The 21,764-nt window shown below is 31.9% G+C and overlaps 4 protein-coding genes across 8 annotated transcripts; 2 read left to right on the forward strand and 2 right to left on the reverse strand.

The window, feature by feature from the left end:
* Positions 1–831: 831 nt before the first annotated feature.
* LOC105841110 (transcription initiation factor TFIID subunit 3) lies at positions 832–10,124 on the reverse strand. 3 transcript variants are annotated; one of them, XM_028190425.2, is made up of 11 exons: positions 9,985–10,124; positions 9,055–9,226; positions 8,243–8,485; positions 6,955–8,156; positions 6,181–6,771; positions 5,748–5,936; positions 5,574–5,674; positions 5,289–5,401; positions 2,774–2,868; positions 2,039–2,139; positions 832–1,943 (listed from the first exon to the last, which is right to left on the reverse strand). In XM_028190425.2, exons 2-11 carry the CDS (start codon positions 9,218–9,220, stop codon positions 1,808–1,810), a joined length of 2,937 nt encoding a protein of 978 aa, XP_028046226.1. In that variant the 5' UTR covers positions 9,221–9,226; positions 9,985–10,124; the 3' UTR covers positions 832–1,807. The 3 variants fall into 3 exon arrangements, with proteins under 3 accessions (XP_028046226.1, XP_012543687.1, XP_012543686.1); XM_012688233.3 differs by lacking the exon at positions 2,774–2,868 and having other exon boundaries at positions 5,071–5,401; XM_012688232.3 differs by lacking the exon at positions 2,774–2,868 and having other exon boundaries at positions 5,071–5,401; positions 6,172–6,771.
* LOC118644456 lies at positions 9,784–10,996 on the reverse strand. The gene is made up of 3 exons (XM_036283050.1): positions 10,971–10,996; positions 9,985–10,238; positions 9,784–9,866 (listed from the first exon to the last, which is right to left on the reverse strand). Exons 1-3 carry the CDS (start codon positions 10,979–10,981, stop codon positions 9,784–9,786), a joined length of 348 nt encoding a protein of 115 aa, XP_036138943.1. The 5' UTR covers positions 10,982–10,996.
* A 75-nt stretch (positions 10,997–11,071) lies between these two features.
* Positions 11,072–18,870, forward strand: LOC105838278 (transformer-2 protein homolog beta). 3 transcript variants are annotated; one of them, XM_036283415.1, is made up of 5 exons: positions 11,072–11,219; positions 14,570–15,064; positions 15,369–15,583; positions 16,462–16,559; positions 17,336–18,870. In XM_036283415.1, the coding sequence occupies exons 1-5, from the start codon at positions 11,205–11,207 to the stop codon at positions 17,344–17,346; spliced, it is 834 nt and encodes a 277-aa protein (XP_036139308.1). In that variant the 5' UTR covers positions 11,072–11,204; the 3' UTR covers positions 17,347–18,870. The 3 variants fall into 3 exon arrangements, with proteins under 3 accessions (XP_036139308.1, XP_036139307.1, XP_036139306.1); XM_036283414.1 differs by having other exon boundaries at positions 17,931–18,870; XM_036283413.1 differs by having other exon boundaries at positions 16,462–18,870.
* Positions 18,871–20,242: 1,372 nt separating this feature from the next.
* Positions 20,243–21,721, forward strand: LOC105838270. The gene is made up of 3 exons (XM_012683707.3): positions 20,243–20,673; positions 21,057–21,345; positions 21,539–21,721. Exons 1-3 carry the CDS (start codon positions 20,374–20,376, stop codon positions 21,616–21,618), a joined length of 669 nt encoding a protein of 222 aa, XP_012539161.1. The 5' UTR covers positions 20,243–20,373; the 3' UTR covers positions 21,619–21,721.
* Positions 21,722–21,764: the final 43 nt, after the last annotated feature.

The raw sequence follows: 21,764 nt of genomic DNA on the forward strand, positions 1-21,764 counted from the left end.
AATCTATAATTACAAGTGTCGACATGACAAATATTTGTTTATAGTCTGTTATAATTTAATAGCTTTAGGTGTGTGTGTGTGGGTGTGGGTGTGTGTGTACAGGGTGTCCCAAAACATACTGGTCAACGCTCGTAAAAAGGTAGAAGGGATTGAGATAAAAGTCCAATATTGTCTTGGGTTAGGTCCACCAATAATCGAGGTATTAATTTTTCAAATTGTGCGAATGAGAGCACGCCGAGAGAAGAGCTTGATCCGCTCGAGCCATAACACAAAAGAAAAAAATCTATCGTGAATGTATGATAAGCTTTCATTAATTTACTGTTCACAATTACAATAGAAATTAATTAAATTATTTGCCGATTCCATACGTTAATATCTCGATTATTGGTGGACCTAACCCAAGACAATATTGGACTTTTATGTTCATTTCGATCCCTTCTACCTTTTTACGAGCGTTGACCAGTATGTTTTGGAAAACCCTGTGTGTATACACACATACACATACATACACACACCACACAATCAATAGATATTCATGATCCTAATCAATTCGAGCAATATTTTATAGAGTTGTACAAATTGTATTTTCGACCGGCATATATGGGCTGCGTTTCAAAATTGCTGTCAGTACTAAAAATCTATAGCTTCCGTTACATACATTATAGTTTTTCAGTACTAACAGCAATTTTGAAATACAGCCATGATTGATACAATTCTTATAAATGGGCCCTTGTCTTATTGCTGTTACTGATTTAATAAATAATTTTGTTTATTATTTAAATCATCCTCGGTTTTACGGTTTATATTACAATCACTCCTCAGAATTAAATATTTCATCCTATACACATGCAACACAATTATAATACTATAAGTTATTAATGGATTAAATTATGAAATGATTGCTAGTATAACACAATAAAATCGCTATCAAAGTAGTTTGTTACTGATTTTGTGTCCACAAATTGATATATCATGTATACATCCGATCACTATTAATCATATATATGTATATATTTTGTCTTTATATATATATATATATATATACACACACATATACACACGCATATATGTGTATATATAAAACAAATGAAATTAAATATATAATTATACCGCTAATAATGACTACATAATTGATTTATGCAACATATGTATTAAAAATGGATATTTTGCATTTTTAGAAAAATGTGTGTTAAATCTGCCAATATAGTATGAGGCGAAAAATGTGCGAATCTAATAGAACTAAGAAAATATACTACAAATTTGTCATGTTGTGTAATAAACCACACAGCGTTTGTGTTGTGATAGAATGCATAGATATGTATACAAAGTAGAAAACCAAAGAAAAAAATCTGTTTCACAATCAGCAACGGTATTCTATTAATGACGCTTCTCGGTATCTTAAATATCACTAAAAGATATTTTCTTAGTAACTAAAACACCGAAACATCATTACTATATTAGAACACCGATACAAACGTAGAATGCTTGTATGCTGGCATAAAAGAGAATATAATCCTTTACATATATTCCCTAGTTTACACAAAATACAATTCGCAACTATCTAAATTACATTGCACAGCATAACAAGCTTCTATTTCTTTTTTACAGCCTTTACTTTCATTACACTTTTCGTAGCTTTTCCTTTAGCCAAATTTATCGATTTTCCTTTTAGCGACTTAACGTCACCCTTGGGAATCTTTTTCGTCTTTATACTCTTGACGCCGCTTTTATTATCTTTCGTTTTAATTTTGGTAATGGTTGGCATAATGACACCGGGCCTTAAACAGTTAGACCCGGTTAACTTATACTAGGCCGTTACTTTCACTTTCTTTTTGCGCTTTTTCTTTTTCTTATCATGAAGCAGCTCTTGTTTCTTTGCTATGCAAAAACGACAGTACCAATCCTCATCCTCGGCCGGTGGGACTTGCATACCGACGCATACCCTGAATATAAGAAAGAGAATTAGTGTCAAATTTTTGCGACCAATTCCAACATTGTTGTTGTACTATAAGTTAGATAGATATAACGAATTATTTACCAGTGATACCAAGCGTCACAATCGTCGCAGCCGATCATTGGAGAGCCATCATCCTGGTTGCCGCATGCAGGACATATCCACACCTGACGCCCCCCTCGATCCTGTAACACTCATCTCAGGATAAACAGAACTTGACAAATCTTTTTAAAATCTAAACCCAACCCATCATCTCTGAGACGAATTCACTCTGAAGTTTTGAAAAATTATTCATTGTATTTGTCAACATTTGGATTCATCAAATATCTATTTAAATGGAATATGTTACAGTTAATTCTTTGATAATGTACTGTCTCTATGAGGATTAACCAGTGGATCTCACATTAAGATATTTTGTCATGCTGTCCATGAATTATTCTTTTATTAAGAAAAAATATTTTAATAAAACAAGATATTGATATCTTATAGTACTTTCTTGTGAAATCCTCCTGCAGAAATTCCTAAGTCTTTAGGAAATTTATGATATTTTGATGAAACAATGATTTATGATAACATGAGCTGGAGATGAGCTTGTCTCTTCTTTTCTTTTAACATTCAATACACATCCTTTAAATCATATCTTAGTCTTTTATCTAAACTCCTATTTAAAATAACTAACGTGCGCGTGTTTATTTCTGTACTTATATTTTTGCAATAAACGTATCGTGTTCAACTAATGTATTATAAAAACTTAGCTAGCATCTGCGCATAGAAAAATACCTTGCAATATTTTTTAAAGGAGGTGTGAACCGTACTCACCACAGTAGTGGTTGGTGTTGTAGGCAACATGTTCCTGCCATTTTCTTTGTCTTCTTTAGCATCGTCCTTTTTAGGAACTGGATCTGGTTTCACCTCTGTACCGTTAAAACCGTCGGTTATATTCCTAACGGGTCTCTCATGCTAAATTTTTATTTATGCAACATGCAAATCTCATGCAATGGTAGTTTTGACTTTATACTTCTTGCTATGTAATATTGTAATGTTTTCTTTGTCGTCTCTGTTAGTGTCTTATTAATAAGCTATATATCAATGATCACAAATCATAAATATATTCGCTGATTAAATGAAGAGAAATGAACAAAATCATTATTCTATTTCGTTACATCTTAAATTAATTCTTATAAAAAGGTTTAGAAATGAGAGATATAAGATGTGACATATTAGTTACATTAGTAACTGATAAGATGCATGCTTTCTAAAGCTACTTAGTTAACAGTCAAGCAGCAAATTCAGAAGTGATACACAAGTCAATTGTATTTTGTAACTATTTGTACATATAGAATATATACATATACATATATAATATGCTAATGCGACTTGCTAAATAGAAGAAAATTAATGAGAAGCATGGACATATTATTAATCAACATAAGAAAGATATACTGTAAAAGAAATTATTTTCTTTAGTACGGAAATATCAAGAATAAGTTGTACGTTAATAACTGGTACTAGTCGAACTTTTAGCTGTATACTAATAAATGAAATAAATAGTATCAAATTTGATAATAATTTAGTTGAACATACATTAACACACATTAAGGCAAAATAGTAATGCATCCTGCCATTTTAAAGATATTTCAATTGATAATTGATATCAATTTTATGATATATAAATTTATAATATAATGCCTTTATCAAATTTACGTTTACATTGCCAGCAATGATATTCGTTCATTAAATCTGTCAGAATATTATTTGCATAATTACACTATTATCGCCCAAATTTTTAATAATAATAAGAAGAGACAAGTATATCATATTGTATATCATGAAGATATGAATCATATAGCTGATCTATGTAAAATATATGGATGATAAAATGATGATGATACAAATACTTTTTCACTTATAAAATGCGTGATTAAAAATAGATTTTTCAAGTTAATATATATTTTTAAATCTATATTTGCATAAATGCAACAATCAATTCTACAAATAGCAAACTCAAGCTGCAGCTACTCAGAAAAGATATTCAAAATAATGTAAAATATACCAAATCGATGAAATTATTGAGTTTATTAATCAATATTCCTTTTAGAGAATATTATTTTTAAAATTTATTTCCGTATCTCATAAGATAATAAATAATACTTTGTTATTTATATTTTGTGTGTATAACTATAAAATGATTAAATGATTAAATTAATTATTAATTAGTAAATTATTATTCAAACATTTTCTGAAAAACTTTCTATACAAAATAAATCTTGCAAAGCAGAATAAAAATAGAAAAAGGCAAAACAAGCTTTTAAGACTAAAAAATGATGAATTTTATGAAAATTAAGAATAAAGAAATATTTAAGACTCAATATAAAAAATTGAAATATGAGCACTAAATTTTTAAAGAAAGTGTTAAGGTAATAATTGCAACATAAAATACACAGTAAGTCTAAATATAGCTATAAGAGAATGTGTACTACGTTCATTATTTGGACAACATAACAATATATCAAAAGAGAGCGTGATTTAAGGGAAAAAAAAGGAAATGTGATACCGTCACCATAAGACGTAAATGCATAAATAGCATAAGGAAATTGGAATTTTTGGATAGGTTTATATTTGAAATAATATCGATGGGTTGGGCTCACCTTGTTTTAAGATATCAATTGCAATAATTTAATCATTTTCAATAATTTAAGATAAATATCCCAAAAATTAACTTTATAGTACAATACTTTAGACAAGTTTATAGTATAATACAATATATGATGAGTGTTTTATCAAATTTTATTTTAAAAATTTAATTTAGTTAATATACTTTCAAAATTTCCAAAGCAAAGTTATTATAAATAAAATATACATAAATTTCGTGTACAATTTAAAGACAATTTGACAGAAGCGCTATCATTCTTGCGCTTCAAAAAAAAAATGTATTAATTTTTAAGTGTTATTATATTTCCTATATAAATATAAATAATTTAATTACAAATTTTATTTATATATCAAAGATTTTCTTTCTAAAATATTATTGGTAATATTTCCATTTTAAGATTTTGAACCTTGATGTAAACTTCAATAATCCCCAAGTATGTAAATATCGTAAAAATTGTACTTACAAAATAATATGGTGGTTGTGGCGGCACTAAAGGGTTCGGGAGTTTTGGAGGATTGTCAAACTGAGGTGAAGGTATTGACTCATTTTGAGATAGATTTTGGAAGTTAGATTTCTTTGCTCGAGGAACTGATGCAAGTGGCACGCTAGTAAGATTGGCAGAGAAAGAATCTGTAAGAAGAGCAGGGCTTCCATCTAATATTCCCTCCTCTGTTTTCTTACTTGCTGACTTTTGTTTTGGCGGTCGTGTTACCAATGCTGATATTTTCGCCAATTCTGGACTAGGTTCTCGCTTGATCTCTTCATCCGGTTTTTTCACGAGTGGTTTAATAGTTCTGAAATAAATAAAAAATAGTCATATAATAGCGTTCTGGATCATATAATTATACAATGTATAACATAAAAAAATTTTTTATACGTTAATTAATCATGCCCACAAGCTAAGTAAAAATGTATATTAATCACTAATGCATATTTCCTAACAAAAAGAAATCATTTATGGCTCACATTTTCTTCATAGGAGCATTATCTGGAGTTGCTGGTCTAGGAGAAGCTGTACCTAATTTTAACGTAATTTTTGGAACTGCTTCTGGATTCTTTTCTTCTTTCTGCAACAACACATATAATAAATTAATTATTGTTATTTACCATCATTAATATTAACAAAAGAGATATAATTACCATATTTTTTTTATTTTGATCTTTTTCTTTTTTCTTTTCTTTTTTCTCCTTCTTTTCTTTAACCTTTTCTAATTTTTCGCGTTTTTCAGTCTTTTCCTTCTTCTCCTTTATTTTTTCTTTATGCTTCTCTTTCTTATCCTTCTTCTTTTTCACTTTATCCTTTTTTTCTTTCTTGTGTTCTTTAGATTTCTAAAAACGTTACAAATTGTGTTATGTAAAAGTATTATTATGTCCTATCTTTATCAATTTGGTAACTTTTATACGTAAGTCACCATATTAGATTAAAATATGGTGTAATTATATGACAATAATGAACACAAATGAACATATCGTGCATAGAGCTTATTAGGGGATCTTTTTTCTCAATAAACAAATAAAAATCTAATATAATATAATCAAGATATCTAACGAGATGATTTCCTACCGAATTTACCAAATCATTCTTCTCTGTTTTTTCAGCTTTAGGATTTTTTGACGGTGGCATTTGCACAACGGGTACTGTTGGTGTAGTAAGCGCGATTGGTGCAACTGGTGCAGACACTATAGGCGGTGCAACGCCTACGGGTAGTACCTTCTCAGGTACTTTCATGAAAGGCAATTCTTTTGGCTTAAATATTTTCGTAAGTTTATTATCCACCTTCTCTTTGTCCGCCTTCTCATTTTCGCCTAGAATCGACGAAGGTGTTAGCTCAGCCGGTGGAGGAATCAATGGCTTCTCACGTTCCACAGGTTTAATTTTGGACAGTGGAAAGTCTTCAGGTTTTATAGGTGGATTGGTAAAACGCGGTGGTAATGGTAAATTGGGCATCGCGGGATGAGGACCTGGCCCACCTCGTCCAAGCGGAAACGAAAAGCGTGGAAACATCGGAGGAATTAAACCAGGTGCCGAAGGAAACGGAGTAAAAAAAGGAAACGAATGAAGTGGGAGCGGAAGAATGGGCTCTCTGTGTAGTGGCTCGGGTGCTTGCGGCGTTTTGGGCCGATCTGGTATCTCCAATTCTGTCACGTCATTCGAAAGTTTCGTCTGAAAATCAGCAAGATGTATATTAATACTAAAAATTTAAAGACATTAAGAGAATGACATTATAGTAAATCAAATTATCGCTGGAAACAAAATTAATTTTATTCAACTAATTAAAAAAAAGTTAGACATATAATTTATATATGTAACTTTCTGATGTACCAAATCTTGTAAACGGCATCTTACCTTCTTCGGACTGATACATTGTTTCGGGTTTTTCAATTTAGGTTCTTTCTTTTTGCCACTTTTCTCTTTTTTCTTTCGTTTCTGCTCTGGCACAGTAGGTACACTTAATTCGGGAGTTTTTGGCGTACTAGGTGTACCCGGCGGTGAAATGTCAGCGTCGTCAAACATGTAAACGTCCGACGATAAACTCTGCACATCTGCCAAGTCACTGTCCGATTGTATATGTACGTCCGGTGTATGAGGTGTTTTCTTCTCTTCGCTTCGTCCTCCTTTCGGATCCGTGTCGTTACGATGCACATGCTTCTCTGCATTCTCAATGTCTATAATCAATTCTGGCGAGTTCTCGCGCGAATCAAGAGCATCCTTATACTTATGCGGCTCTGTCGTCTCCTTGTCTTTGTCTTTTTCCTCACGCGGTTTTGATATTTTTTTAAAGATATTCAGTTTCTGTTTGTCCGGCTCCGACGGCAACTTGTCAACGGTTTCCTCTTTCTTCTCGACAGCGACAGAGTTGTCTGTCAGATCTACTACTTTGTCGGTCTTGACCTTCGGTTGCGTGGTTTTCGACGATTTCGGACTATTGGCGGCCGAAGATTTAGGTGACGCAATTTTCGGTGTAGACGGTCTGCTACCCGTAAGTTCTTGTAACGTAGATTGCGCCTTGCCGCCGCCTGGCTTTAACGGTTTTAACTTGGCCAACTCCTTCATGCCGACTAATTTCTTCACTTTGCTCTCATCAATCTTGTCTGGCTTAAACAATTCCTTCGCACCTTTCTTCTTCTTGTTCTCCTTATCGAGTTTACGATCCTCGGGACCTTTCTTGACAACTTTCTTCAGTTTCTTGTCGGTCTTTAATTCAGGCGGTACCATCGGATAAGAGCTTGGCTGTGGCGAATCCGATCGCACCTGATGCGGCGTTCTCGCTTCAGGTAGCTTTCCTTCGCGCGCGGGTGATAAAAAACCAGATGTGGTCATCATAACACTGCTTATTTCACGTAACGGTCTACCCTCTTCCAAAATCTTTGCTCGCTTTACTATGGGACTTTCAAAAGACACTGGATCGCCTGGCCGTTTAAAGACTACCTGTGGTGACATTCTATGGGGTGATGCATTGTTGGAATTTCCCGACGATGCCCCACTGCTGGAAGTCAGGTCCGCCGTGCCATTTATTAAATTTTCATTTTTATCTGGTATGTATTCCTCTGCAATCATCATATTTTATTAATGTAAATTGATATAATTATATCGTTATTCAATGAAAAAAATATGACTTGAAAATATGTATTACCTTCGGTATCAGGATACATAGCTGGTAAATGTTCATGTACGTGTACTGGTCTCGTGACAACTTCACGACTACCTGGTTTTAAAAAATTTAAATGATTTTGACGTCGAATTGGATACTGCGGGACTTGTAAAGTACATGGAATAGAATCTACATTTTTCACATATTCCGCCAATTCTTGTATGTCAATATTCATATATTGAAATGCTAATCCTAAGTCGTCAAGATTTGGTTCTGTTCTTCCCACTATAAAAAAAACAAATTTAAAATATCTATAAACATAGACCACTCAACGAGTAAGCATATAAACAACTCATTTATTTTTTAACATTTATAAGTCTTAACATTTGATCTTTTCCAAATTTTTATTACATATCATGAATCGTTCGTATCCATCGTTTTCACTTTTACAGTCCATAAAAATTGAGCAATTCTTACATTCTTTAATATCTTTTAAAAAAATATTTGTATGATTGTGTATTAAAAAAGATTGTATATAAAAATTATAATACAATACTAATAACAACTAGCAAGATTTTTCAAAAAAAATTAATGTTTAAAAAATTGCAAGATGCAAATATTCAAAGTTGTGTGTGAATGATTAAAAAACATCCATAAATACTAAATATATTTTAAATGTGTTTAACATATATAATTCGATGGTAAATATATTTAATATATAAAGTTATATTATTATCTATAGTATAATCTGAATTTTCTGTAATAAAAAGGTTAAATTATAAATATGTTGACAAAGACAAAAGACTCATAATACATAAATAATTGCCATTCAAATTAACATAACAGTTACTTACAAACTTCTGAATATTGATGTGTAAGTTTTGAAACACGTAACAGATATTCTTGCATAAGATCTACCAAAAACTCCAATGGCGTGGAATTAATAGAGTGCCATCCTATCGTCTGACAGATCTGTGCAACAACTATTTTTAAAATGTTTCGACTATACTCGGCTGACATTTTTATCTGCAAAAATGATTGAAATATATATGAACGTTTTAATACAGAGTTTTCTTAATACCTTCGATATTATAATATCTTGATATAATACAAATTGCAAATTGTACATAGATTATTGTCCAAATATAACAAATACTAATATATATTTAATCTATATAATAACTGGACATTTACAATATATTTCTTATATAATTTCATATACAGTAAGAGTAAAAAGCATTTATATTAGTATAAGGAATACTTTTTAAAACCTTATTTTTAGAAACTTTATTAATTAACAATTTATCAACAAGTACATATATGTACACATATACACAATCTATTATGTTTGTTATTAATATAATAAGTTGCTGAGTAATGTTCACTTTCAAAAAAAGATTTAAAAATGTATAAAAATACTTCTTATATTCATTGTATATTAATAATGCAAAAAACAAGTCCCTAATTTTTACTCTAAAAAATTGAAATTTAGTATATCAAAAATTGTGTATCGTTACGTGATCGCAGTCACCGCTACTTCAAACACATACAGTACTAACCGGAGTAATCACGTTGCAGAGATGTTACAAATGCAAAATCTCATCGTCAGGTATTACACGTACCGGCTCGGCACAACTGGCCAACGTAGACCAACGATTTTCAAATACTTTAAGATATGATTTTTTTTAAGAGATATGTTTTTAATTAGTTAAAGGTTCGGAGGGAGAAAAAAATAAGGAGTTAAATCGCGACATAGAGGACAAGTGTACCAAGTGTACCCTCACCTGTGCGTAGACACAACAGCGGGAGAGTATCTTCCAATTTTGTCACTCGAATGTCACATAGTTGACGCACTTGACGTGGACTTTGCTCGAAACTGGAAATTCGTGAAGAACGATTTTGTTCTTCACGCTGCGTGACGCCGCGCGGGCTGCGCGTCCCTAGCCCTAACCAGCGTACGGTGAGGCACGCTAATCGCAGCTGGCCGCGGCCGCCATTTTCCCGTGTCCTCTGACTCCTCTTGCCCGCGGATGCAATGCTTCACCCGCGCATGCGTGACAACAAGAGGTTTGTTTTTAATGGTATATCCACACAACTTGCATAAGCACAGAAGCATATGCATAAAGAATTCGATTGGTCTATTTTCTTATGTAAGTGCTTGTAGACCAATCAATTTTCTTATGTATATGCTTATGCGCTTATGCAAGTTTAGACGATTTTTGGCGATCGTTTGGTACATGTACCCTGGGTATCGATCATGTAATTTTTCCTCTAGAGTGGAAACGTGAAAAGTGAAAAGTTTCGAGTTACTGTCTCTTTCTATTCGACACCAATAGAAAGAGATAGTTACATGAAACTTTTCACTTTTCACGTTTCCGCCTTAAGAAAAAAGTTACATGATTGCTGCCCAGAATACGAAACACTAATGCCCAGTCTACAATGAGTCGTTGGTCGTTGGTCGTAAGAAATTTAACCAATCACAGTTGATCTTAGAGAAGAATAACCGAACATAATTGGTTAAATTTCTTACGACCAACGACCAACGACTCATTGTAGACTGGGCATAATGGTTCTGGCACATTAAATGCGATAAGCGACGAGCGATAAGCGATATCCAATAAAAGTTCTGCTTTTGCCAACATGGCGATGAAATGTTCGAAAATGTAGAGCTCTCATTGGATATCGCTCATCGCTCGTCGCTTATCGCGTCTAGTGTGCGAGAGCCATAAACTAGGGCTATGACACACGCGCGATTACAATGCGGACTCACCTTAAGGTCATTGCATCGTGCGCAAGCGGCGTAAAAAACCACGACGCGTCGTCGTTGCCGTGGCAACGTCGCCGGATGTTGGTACGTTCATTTACATATTCCGCTTTGGACTCCCGGCATTTCCTGCGACGAGCCTTGCGCCATATTATCGTCGATTCTACAAGGGTACGGAGCGCGTGGCAAGGCAATCTTGTTCATTGTTCAGCACAAATCGGCGTTCGAGGAATATCGACGATGAGCGACGTCGAGGTGAGTACGAAACTTCACGGATTTACTTGTTCGCAACGATGCGCAACGCGCGTCGCGTGAATTGCGACGAGATAACGATTCGGCCATTATCGATCCAACGACGCATTTTGCTTCCAGCCATTATCAGTACCACGCAGCGTTCGCGATAACTTAGACTTGCACCCTTTTGTTTTCGTCAATCACGGGATATATTTTGGAGTAAAGCACGATAAAACAAAAAAATCTTAAGCGTTGCAAGATTTTCTGATGACTAATGTTAATCTCCATAAAAACGCTTTATAAGGTTATAAATGTGAAAAACTGAATCGCGATTGGTCGATCGCGTTCAGATGTTTAGAATATTATAATGTTACCATTGGTAATACATTCGTCATGTAAAGAAAATACAATTCTTATATATACATATATCTAATAAACTAATATATACGAATGTATCATGAGAGGAAAATGTTTCCATAAAGACTTTTTTTTAATCTGAAGTTTAATCTATGAAAAAATTCGTATTGTCTGGGGCTGTTACACTTTTGATAATTTTGAAACTTCAAGAGAATTCAAAATTTTGAAGTTTAAAGGCCTTCAAAGTAATCAGTCCTGGTATTTGCTCTGCATGTTTTTTATATATGAGCCAATACAAGAGCTTATGCAATATTAAAAAATGCTGTCAAATAGTAACATTTTGAAAAGTTTCAAAATTATCTTTTGATTTGTATTAGAATTCAGTTTTGTTCTCGGTATATTCAAATACTCCAGAATTTTCTATCTGCAGATTTGTTTTAAGTTTTAAGGGCTGATTGTTCCAATTGGGAAGTTTTACCTGACAGGTATCTGTTTCTGTCTTTGGACTGATTAATCCAACTTCTTGGTATTTATTGAGTAAGCATGTGTCTATCTTCATTTTTATTCTAAATAAGTGAAGACATATATATTTATCTGATAGGTAAGTTTATCAAGAAGTTGGGATTGGCGCTAAATGTTATATTTAAATGTAATATTAAAATTATTAAATTAAGAATAGGTGATTTTAATTTTATTTACATGTTTAAAACATAGGTTGAGAATTAAGTTACTATTATCTTAAATAATATTTAGTATAACATTTTAATACTAAATAAATAAAAATAGGTTAATTTAAATTTATCTTAATATAAAAACCATTTTATATTAAGATAAATTTAAATTATTTGTTGATATATTATTTATCTTCACTTCTTTTAATATGCAAGAAAACATGACATGGTTGCATTTATATTGGAATTATAGTAAATAATGAATTAAAGAGATATTAAGATATAATATTATGTTATACATTTTTTATGTCTTATTTCTTTAACATTTAATTTTCCATGTAAAATATGAAGAGAATCAGAAAATAAATTTATTTATTCCTCATGTGTGCCATATACCAAAATTATGCATTATTTCCTGATATAATTGTTCTGCAAAACATTTTGATTATAACGTTTTTATTCCATTTAGAAAATTTTAAGATTTTCTGAGTCAATTGTTTAATCTTCTCCCATGTCCATTCTGTAGTTCCTACTTTGCTTCTTCCAATTTTTATTTTGAATTTGACGATTAAAGAAAAACCTGTAAATATAGTCACCCATAGGCGTTTGCAATGGAGGACAAGAAGGGGCACTTGTCCCACTCTCCTCCTCTGGGAACTGACAGCACATGCATGATCAAGGGCAAGGAGAGATACTTGCTCTGAAAAAAATCCTGCAAATGTACTTTGTAGTCAACGATACGTGAGTGTCTTTCTATACACACGTTTTTAGATATTTTCTCTGTGCACACCTAAGTTTATATTTGTGTTTGAGGTAATTGTCATTATTTTCACAAAAAATATTCTTCAATGTCTTACATATACTTTAATGTCTAGGAAATATTTGTATAGTTTATATTTTTTTAAATTGTAAAGAAAAAATAGTTTAAGTGTTGGCTACTTAAAAAGTTGAGTTATTCAGTAATCTGAAAATGAATATTTTAGTATGCGCAAATGAATATAAATTGATATATTGCATTAACATTTAAATAATGCATTTTTTTAATTATATTATTAATTAATACAAAACAAAATTATATTATTAATACAAAACGCATTACAAAAAATTTTCATTAATTATGAAAACTGTCTTAGAGTATTTTTGAAAAAAATTTTTATTATAACGTTCAACGCAAATAGATAATGATACTCCTTGCATTTCAGTATGAAATTATCACTTAAATTGTTAATTTTTTAAATAGTTTGTGAAAGCCTTTCAACAACAAGAATAATTAAAATATTGAATATAAAGGAGAGAAATTTTAGAAAGAGCTATAAAACAAGGAATCATTCTATACATGATAAGATCATTTATGATCCAAAGCAGTTTCCAAAATGTCCTAGATGAAAGACATGCACGAACTCTGAAGCTGGTAATGCATTAGGTATTTAATATCAATTACACCAAATTTTTTTTAATTTTAATTTTTTTTATAAGGAAAAAAATTATTATTTGACAAAGTTCATAATATTTCATAGAGAAAGAGTGTGCTTTTTTGTCCAATCATGCACACAGAATCTTAAGGTGCATTCATGGCTTCAATGTCAACAAGAAATTTTTTCCGAAAATTGAATCAGAAGACTCGTGGACCATACACAAAATTTATTGCAAAGCTGAACGATTATATTAAAAATGATATTGTATATGTTTTGTTAGCGTGTATTGTATGTGAGGAATAAATAAATTTACTTTATATTCTGATTTCCCATATAATTTTTTTTTATTATACACGAATTTCTTAAAATTTAATAGGAGTTTTTATTGATTACGAAAATGGAATCAGATTTGAAATTTTCAAAATTTAATGTAATGGTAAATTTAATATGGTACATTTAATATTGTATAAAAGTACAAAACATTTTACAATTAAACAGTTACAATTAAAACTTGGTATGAGTTTTTGGGGTTGCTAATTATGAATAAAATGGTAAAATGTAAATTTTTTTAAATTTTGATAAGACGTGACGAAAGATTTATCATATTCTGCTTTAGAGGATTAAATGTAGAAATAAGAAAAAGAAATAAAATATGAGAAAAATTATGATCTATAGATTTTTAATTACAATTTTAATTACAATTAATTTTTATAATTGCTCATAACTCCATTATAAATGCATAATCTACGTGTTTTTCGACAGAAGAAGATATTAAAGAATATTATGTTATGATAAATATCAAACATAATCTCTAATATTTTAATATTAAATTAAATAATTTTATTTTTTTGTTTTTCTCTGTATAGTGATAATTTTAGATCTCCGTATGCAATATAACTTGTAGTAATGATTAACTTGTTACTTACAGAGAAGCGGCAGTCGCAGCGCAAGCCCTCGTCGTCCGCGAACCACAGACGGCGGCCTAAGGGACTCGCGTTCGCACTCGAGGTCACGCAAGTCTCGCGAACGGAAGGACTCCCACAGAGATGTCAAATATTCGAGGTCGCGCAGCCGTTCTGTGTCGCGCGGTCGGAAGTCATATCGTGGCAGCAAGTACACCAACGTTGGCCACCGTGGCAGTCGTAGCCGAAGCCGCTCGCCGTACCGAGGCGGCCGTTACTCCCGCAGTAGATCCCGCTCGTACTCACGATCGCGCTACTCGCGCGACCGTCATGTGTACCGCTCGCACTCGCGCAGCCCAATGTCGTCGAGACGTCGGCACATTGGTAATCGCGACAATCCCTGCCCTTCCCGTTGCCTAGGTGTCTTTGGACTCTCCATTTTCACGACTGAACAGCAAATTCAGCATATATTCTCGAAATACGGCCCAGTCGAGCAAGTGCAGGTCGTTATCGATGCAAAGGTACGTCAAACTCAACGTTTATTCGCGTGTAATGTTACGAGACAGAATGCAGAATCCCCATAGGTATAATAAATACTGGGTATATGTACATTTACCATAGGTATTTATATCGGGGAATAGTAAAGCTTCGCCAGAGATTTAGAACGTTTATACTTAAGGGACACATGATACGTTAAAGGCTTCTGGCCACACAATTGAGTCAACATAAGTCTATGCGTGATTTAAATATCACTATAAACTTAATGATAGCGCGCGCATTAATGGCGACGTAATAGTGCCACATTGCATCTCACGTTTATTACAGACTGGACGCTCTCGAGGATTCTGCTTTGTGTATTTCGAGTCGTCCGAGGATGCCAAGGTGGCTAAAGAGCAATGCACCGGCATGGAAATCGACGGGCGAAGGATCAGAGTAGATTTCTCTATCACGCAACGTCCTCACACTCCAACCCCGGGAATATATATGGGAAAACCTACGCATCTACATGAAAGAAGCTGGGACACATCAAGGCGTAGAGAGTAAGTATATTTCTTAAACAACAGTTTAAGCTTTTACGTTTTAAATAAATAATTGACCGAAAATCCGATCTTAAATACTTTTAAATTAAAAGTTTTACTTTTAAGGATGTGTATGGATTATCAAAAGTTTCAAAATTATTCTATAATATTATTACGTTTAAGTATCTATAAAAATTGAGCACCTAATTCTTTTGTTAGTTTAGAAGCCATTCAATTGTTTGTTTGCTTTTTATTATTATGTAAAATTATGTTTTGTAGTACTTATTTGCAAATTTGAAGAAAAATTAACATTATGAATTAAATCAAATTTTTTTACATGCAATAATAAAACTGATAAATATTTGTGCAAAAGTTTATATGGATCTACTTATTTGTTAAAAAATTATTTACCTAAAGTTGCAAAATAGGATTATTTTCGTTGCATAAATAATTATAAGCTAAATTTTTAATTGTTTTCTTTATTTGCATTTGGTCTCAAGTCTCAAGGCTAAAATTCAGATATTTATTACCAATATTTTTCATTGTTGATTAGAAAAAAGAAAAGAATAAACCTAAGAAACATACTTTTTTTTTTTGGAATAATTTTTAGCTAGTATACTCAAAATACCCTTAATGAAATACAATATAACAATAAGTAGATTTTTTGAGAATTCAAATAAAATATAGTGATAATTTACACGCGCGCGCGCGCGCGCGCGCACACACACACACACACACACACACACACACACACACACACACACACACACACATATATATATATATATATATAATGTATTAAAAAAGCATTTAAGATCGATTTTTTAATATTTGAGCTATTTATCTTAAAAATTTTTTTCCTTTTTTAAATATATCTTTTTTAATATTGAAAACAATAGGGTTAGCTACAGAGGAAGCTATCGCCGTTCGCCCAGTCCATATTACAGCCGCCGACGTTCACGTTACGACCGTTCCAGATCTCGCTCCTACTCGCCGCGTAAGTACAAACTTTCCACTTTAATTTACGCATTATAATATAAGCTGTCTACATTAATATGTGTCTTATCTCTGTACTAAAATAAATGTTGAAACACGTAATTACGTATATATATATTTATATTTATGTACAGAACTGCAAATTGTTTAGCAAAAACTTCATTTTTTTGTAATTTATTGCACAACAGTGCTTATTGTAAGATATATATTTGTTTCTCTTCACTTTTTTTGTTTTACTGAACACTTCACACAAAAATGTTACATGGAAAAGTGCTCCGCATGTTTTCACAACGTGTATTTTTTTAGAGAAAGATGATTTCTCATAATAATTCTCTGTTGTTGGTCGGACATTTTACTGTGTCATATATATGTTAACCGCTATTTTTTCAAGATATGAAATTTAAAAGGAATTATTAATATACGTTGTAAAAAATATTACGAAACAGTCTACTTAATAAACATAAATGCTGCTTATTACGAATGTAAAAAGATTTTACACGCGCGATACATTTTGTTGCATTGAAAAAATCGTCGAACAATTAACGATATGTATATATATAAAATTTGTCGGATTCATATTTTCGTAGACCGCTTGTATTTTTAATTGAATGACGATAATGTTAATTGGACTGCAAAGTAAGTATTTAAGTTAGCAAGAAAACGGCAGATGGGAGCGTCAGAGAAATACGCTCAATAAATCGTACGGTAGTAGCTAAGCAGCAATAACGTAACTTGCGTAAAACAATCATGGTTTTTTTGTTGCTTAATGAATTTCAGGTCGATATTAGATGAAGTGATGCGAGGCCAGGTCCTTTCACCAGATCCAATGACTTTGACCCAAATATTTCTTCAACGGGTCAAATTATGAAATTAACGAAATCACATTATATTACTATTCTTACCTTACCTAATTCTGCATCGTATGCGATAAAATCTCGCAAGCGGTTTAAGTTTATAATATTGTACCAATATTAATGACACTGTTGACAAAGAGACAAAAATGTAAAATGTAGTAGAGTAGCATACTGTTTGCACGAAAACCAGTAAGGTTAGAATAGATGTAAAACCTTATTTTCATAAGTTTATATCGCTTCCTCATTAGTATTATGAAGATAAGGTTTCAGTCGTGTAAAAATATAAAAGGCTATAATGTGAAAGCTGGAATATGATTGAGTGTTTAATATTTGCGTCGTATCTAGCTTTACAGTTGTATTCCAGCGTAGGCTCTTTAAAAATGTGGAAAAATTCTCTTTGACAAAAAAAATAAACTAAACCTAAATAAACCTAAAAAATAAACCAAACGCAAAAAAAGAAAAATAATAACAGACTTCGAGTTAAAGTAAGTTCTCTAACCTGTTTGTTTGTTTATAAGGTTTTGAATCAAGAGGTATTGGATGATAGAGGGAAGTTTGAAGTTTCACTCTGAAAAAATGAGTTTTGAAAAGTCGAAGACAAGATATTTGAAGAACACGTTTATCTTGCTCGCATTATCAAGAGTCTGAAGGTTTTCTCGGTTGCTTGTGACAAAGAATATGATCTGCAATTCATTTCCGGCTGAGAAGCCCTCAAGCCTAGAAGAAAACTTCAAGTAATGCAAGCCCGAAGACAGAGTCGAGTTGATCGTCAGACCCCCCCCGGCCGGGACGGAGTCATTTGGTTGGGGGGTGAAACAGGGCCGAACGTGTTTACGAAAATATTCAAGAAGTTCATCGATAAATCTTTCGTAGAATAGGGACGAGCGTAAGGTTGCTCCCAACCTCTGTACCGATCATATTCTTTATCAGTTAGTTTGGTTGCCACACGCCATTTTATTCGTTCTAGAGAAAAAACTGCATATATATACATATATGCTTATATGCAAAAATCTCTATATATATATATGCATACATGAAAATAAAGATTAAAGTTCGTAAACCTCCTTTACCACATCCTCTCCCTCCACCATCCTGAGACCTCCGTTTCCTTTAAGGAAACCTCTATCTTATTATAAATTTTACCTACCTAGTAGTAATAGAACTTTATCATAGCATTTTGTCAATAAATGTTGTTTCTACCATTTAATTGACTTTGGTCCCTCTCTTTTTTCTTTTTTTTTACATTGCGGAGTTTGGTGCGTAACATGCGAATCGCTTTTTACACTTTAGGCTAAAGATAATGCTGCGGATCAACCCTTCTCACGATATGTTTCGCGTGTTATTACCTTCGCAAATCTCTAGGTCTTAATCTTGTAGAAGTATGTGATGAGAGTTTGTCCCGCGTTTGTCGGGACTATCTGAAATTTAATGCCAATAAAGTCAGCTTCCAGCAAAGAATTTGCTTTTTGAATTTTTAATTTCCCATGGATCGTTCCCGCTTTAAAAACTTTATGTTCAAAGCCAGGATAATCAGCCTCATGACACTCGCCGCAGTGCTTGAAGATTTAAAATCGATCAGGTTTATTATCAATATTATAATCAATTAATTTACAAAGTAATACCCATTTGTTAACTTTGATACAATTGGGTATTGTTTTGTTATTTTACATTTAGAAACGACACGTGTGAAAAATAAAGACTAGATTGAAGATAATAAGATGTTTACTACCGAGAAAAGCTAGAGTTTTCAAGGAATTAATTTTTTATTCTTGATAATCGTGGATTATCATGGGATTTATTCAGAGAAAATTTTGACCTTTAAATTTTATATTTTTTTCTTACATTTCTTTGATTATCTTTTTTTAATGACGCAAAATCAATTAGCGGTAAGTATGGAATACATATCCACGTACATTTTTCTGTAACTCTAATTTTCATTAAAAATTAAAGGATATATTTTTCCAAATTGCTGTTGTGTATTTAATCTATTTTCCGCGGAAGTAAATCTATCTGTTACGTATGCTAATACAATGCTAATACAATCATTATATATTACTGTTTATATTTTTTAAAATAATTTTTCAACATTTATATTCAAAGTTTAAATGACTATGATTTATAAATAACGCTAAAAGATATAAGATAAATGCACTTGAAGCTGCATTATTTAAATTCTCTAATCTATGGAGTTTTGAATAAAAATACAAGAATTCTCAGGAAATTTTTTTACAGAATTTAAATAAACATCTTGAATAACAAAATTGGTGCAAAAATGTAGTTAGAAATTTTATTTTAAATAATTTTATCAAAATTAATTGTTAAATGAAAAGAGAATTAGAGTAATTTTGACTAAACTCTAATTAATCGATTAATTCAGCAGAATATTTCTTAAAATAAAATTTCTAATATACGATTTATTATCCTAATTTTTCTAATCTTTTCCTAATCTTTTTCGCATGTTAAACAATAAAGATTTAATAATTCTGTTTATATTAATAGTACAAGTATTATTTAAAAAGTTAATCACCATTTAAATTAATCGATAATTAATTTAAAGAATAAAATTGTTTACAGCAGATTTTCTAACTACATAGTTTTTTGTTTTTGATCTATTTTTTCTTGTATATGAAAAATTTAATAATTATTATATCTTTATTAATTTTATTCGCGTAATAAAATAATAAACGCGTATTACATATATGTACAATAAATGATAAATTAATTATTAATTAAATTAATCAATATAGTTGAAGTCAATCTTGTGTTTCTATTTTCGAAGTCGTATTTTAAAATATCGAAAAAGTAATCGAGTTATCGAACATCGATTTATCGTCCATTTGTAGAATACATACACATGCAAATTTTTACATTCTAAACATAACACCACAAACTTACTCTGATCCTGAACGAGAATCCACGGGAATCTCAGCCAAAGAAAATACACTCCTATGATCTCAGGACATGAAAAAGGCAAAGAAGAAAACAGTCAAATTGCGGCAACTTCCCGTCGACGATTCTGACGAAATCGTCGATGATTACTTGAAATCACCGACGGATGAAGATGTGGGTAAGGACTTCGGTACCCTCATAAACGCGCCGCTCTCGAAAGGTGGACACTTTGTCCTCAAGTCAGAGAAAACCTGGACCGTTGACTCGACGCAATACTCGGAATTCTTCACCCTGAATCTAAAGACACTGTCAGCCGCGATCGACTGCGTTCCGTTCAACGAGTACGCCAACGTGCCCGACAGGTACTTCGTAGTAAGTATTTGAGATAAAGCCTCAGCAGACTATGACTGGTTTATAATTTCAAGACACAATATTTTATACTTTATATGCTTTATATTTAGTAATAACGCGCATAACTGTCTTTTGTATCTTAAGTATTACAATTTTTAGTTCAGAAGATCCAAGACATAAAAGGTTATTATACGTTACTGAAGACGAAACACAAGTTATAAAACAGTCTCAAGTCCTGTTAAAGGCTTTGCTAAAGGCAAAGATGTATATTCAAAGGCACAAAACAATGTCTTGAAATTCTAAATCAGCCTTTTTGCTAAGGTCTATATTTAGAAGAGATTGAAATTTTGTGAATCATTCTTGATTGAATGAACGATTAGCTAAATGATTTGTATTAATTCTAGAGTGACCAATTGACGAGTATCTACAATTATGCCGAGAGGGGCAAAGCAGCTTATAGTACAATTTTGGATGATCTAAACACATTGTTAGATACCAGAAGTGGGACTAATGAGGATACAAGGATCAATCAATCTGAAAATATGGAATTGGCAATAAACATGAAGCTAGAAAATAATATTGATGATTTAGAGAAAGACTTAGATTTTTTGTTGTCTCTAAAGGAACCCGTTTTGAACACTGCGATAGGAATATCTGTGCCTATGTCGCTATCTACGTCTCATGTTAACACTGGTAAAATCTTAGAATTGAAAAAAATTTTGACATTCTATATTTAGTATAATACTATTTTGCAATTTTTCAAAATTACAAAATTAAATATCCATATAAAAAGACAATTTTAAACACATAATTTGCGATTAGATTGAATAAATTTTCTGTAATGTATGAAAGATTTAATACTGATATTTATTGCGATTTGTTGCAGATTCCAAAACGAAATCGAAGAATGTTCCAAATAAGCCAATTGACTTAGAGAAATGGCTAGATTCTGTATTAGATGATTAATTCCTTTTTTTCTACATTATTGTTACATGTATATATGTATAAATGAAAATTTATCAAGGCTGAGAGAAAAAAAAACAGGTTATATAATATGAAAAAAAAAAAACGTTAAAAATTGATTTATTTTTGATACACAAAATATCTGAAGA

The sequence above is a fragment of the Monomorium pharaonis genome, chromosome 2 (genome assembly GCF_013373865.1).
Source record: "Monomorium pharaonis isolate MP-MQ-018 chromosome 2, ASM1337386v2, whole genome shotgun sequence".
Lineage (NCBI taxonomy): Eukaryota > Metazoa > Arthropoda > Insecta > Hymenoptera > Formicidae > Monomorium > Monomorium pharaonis.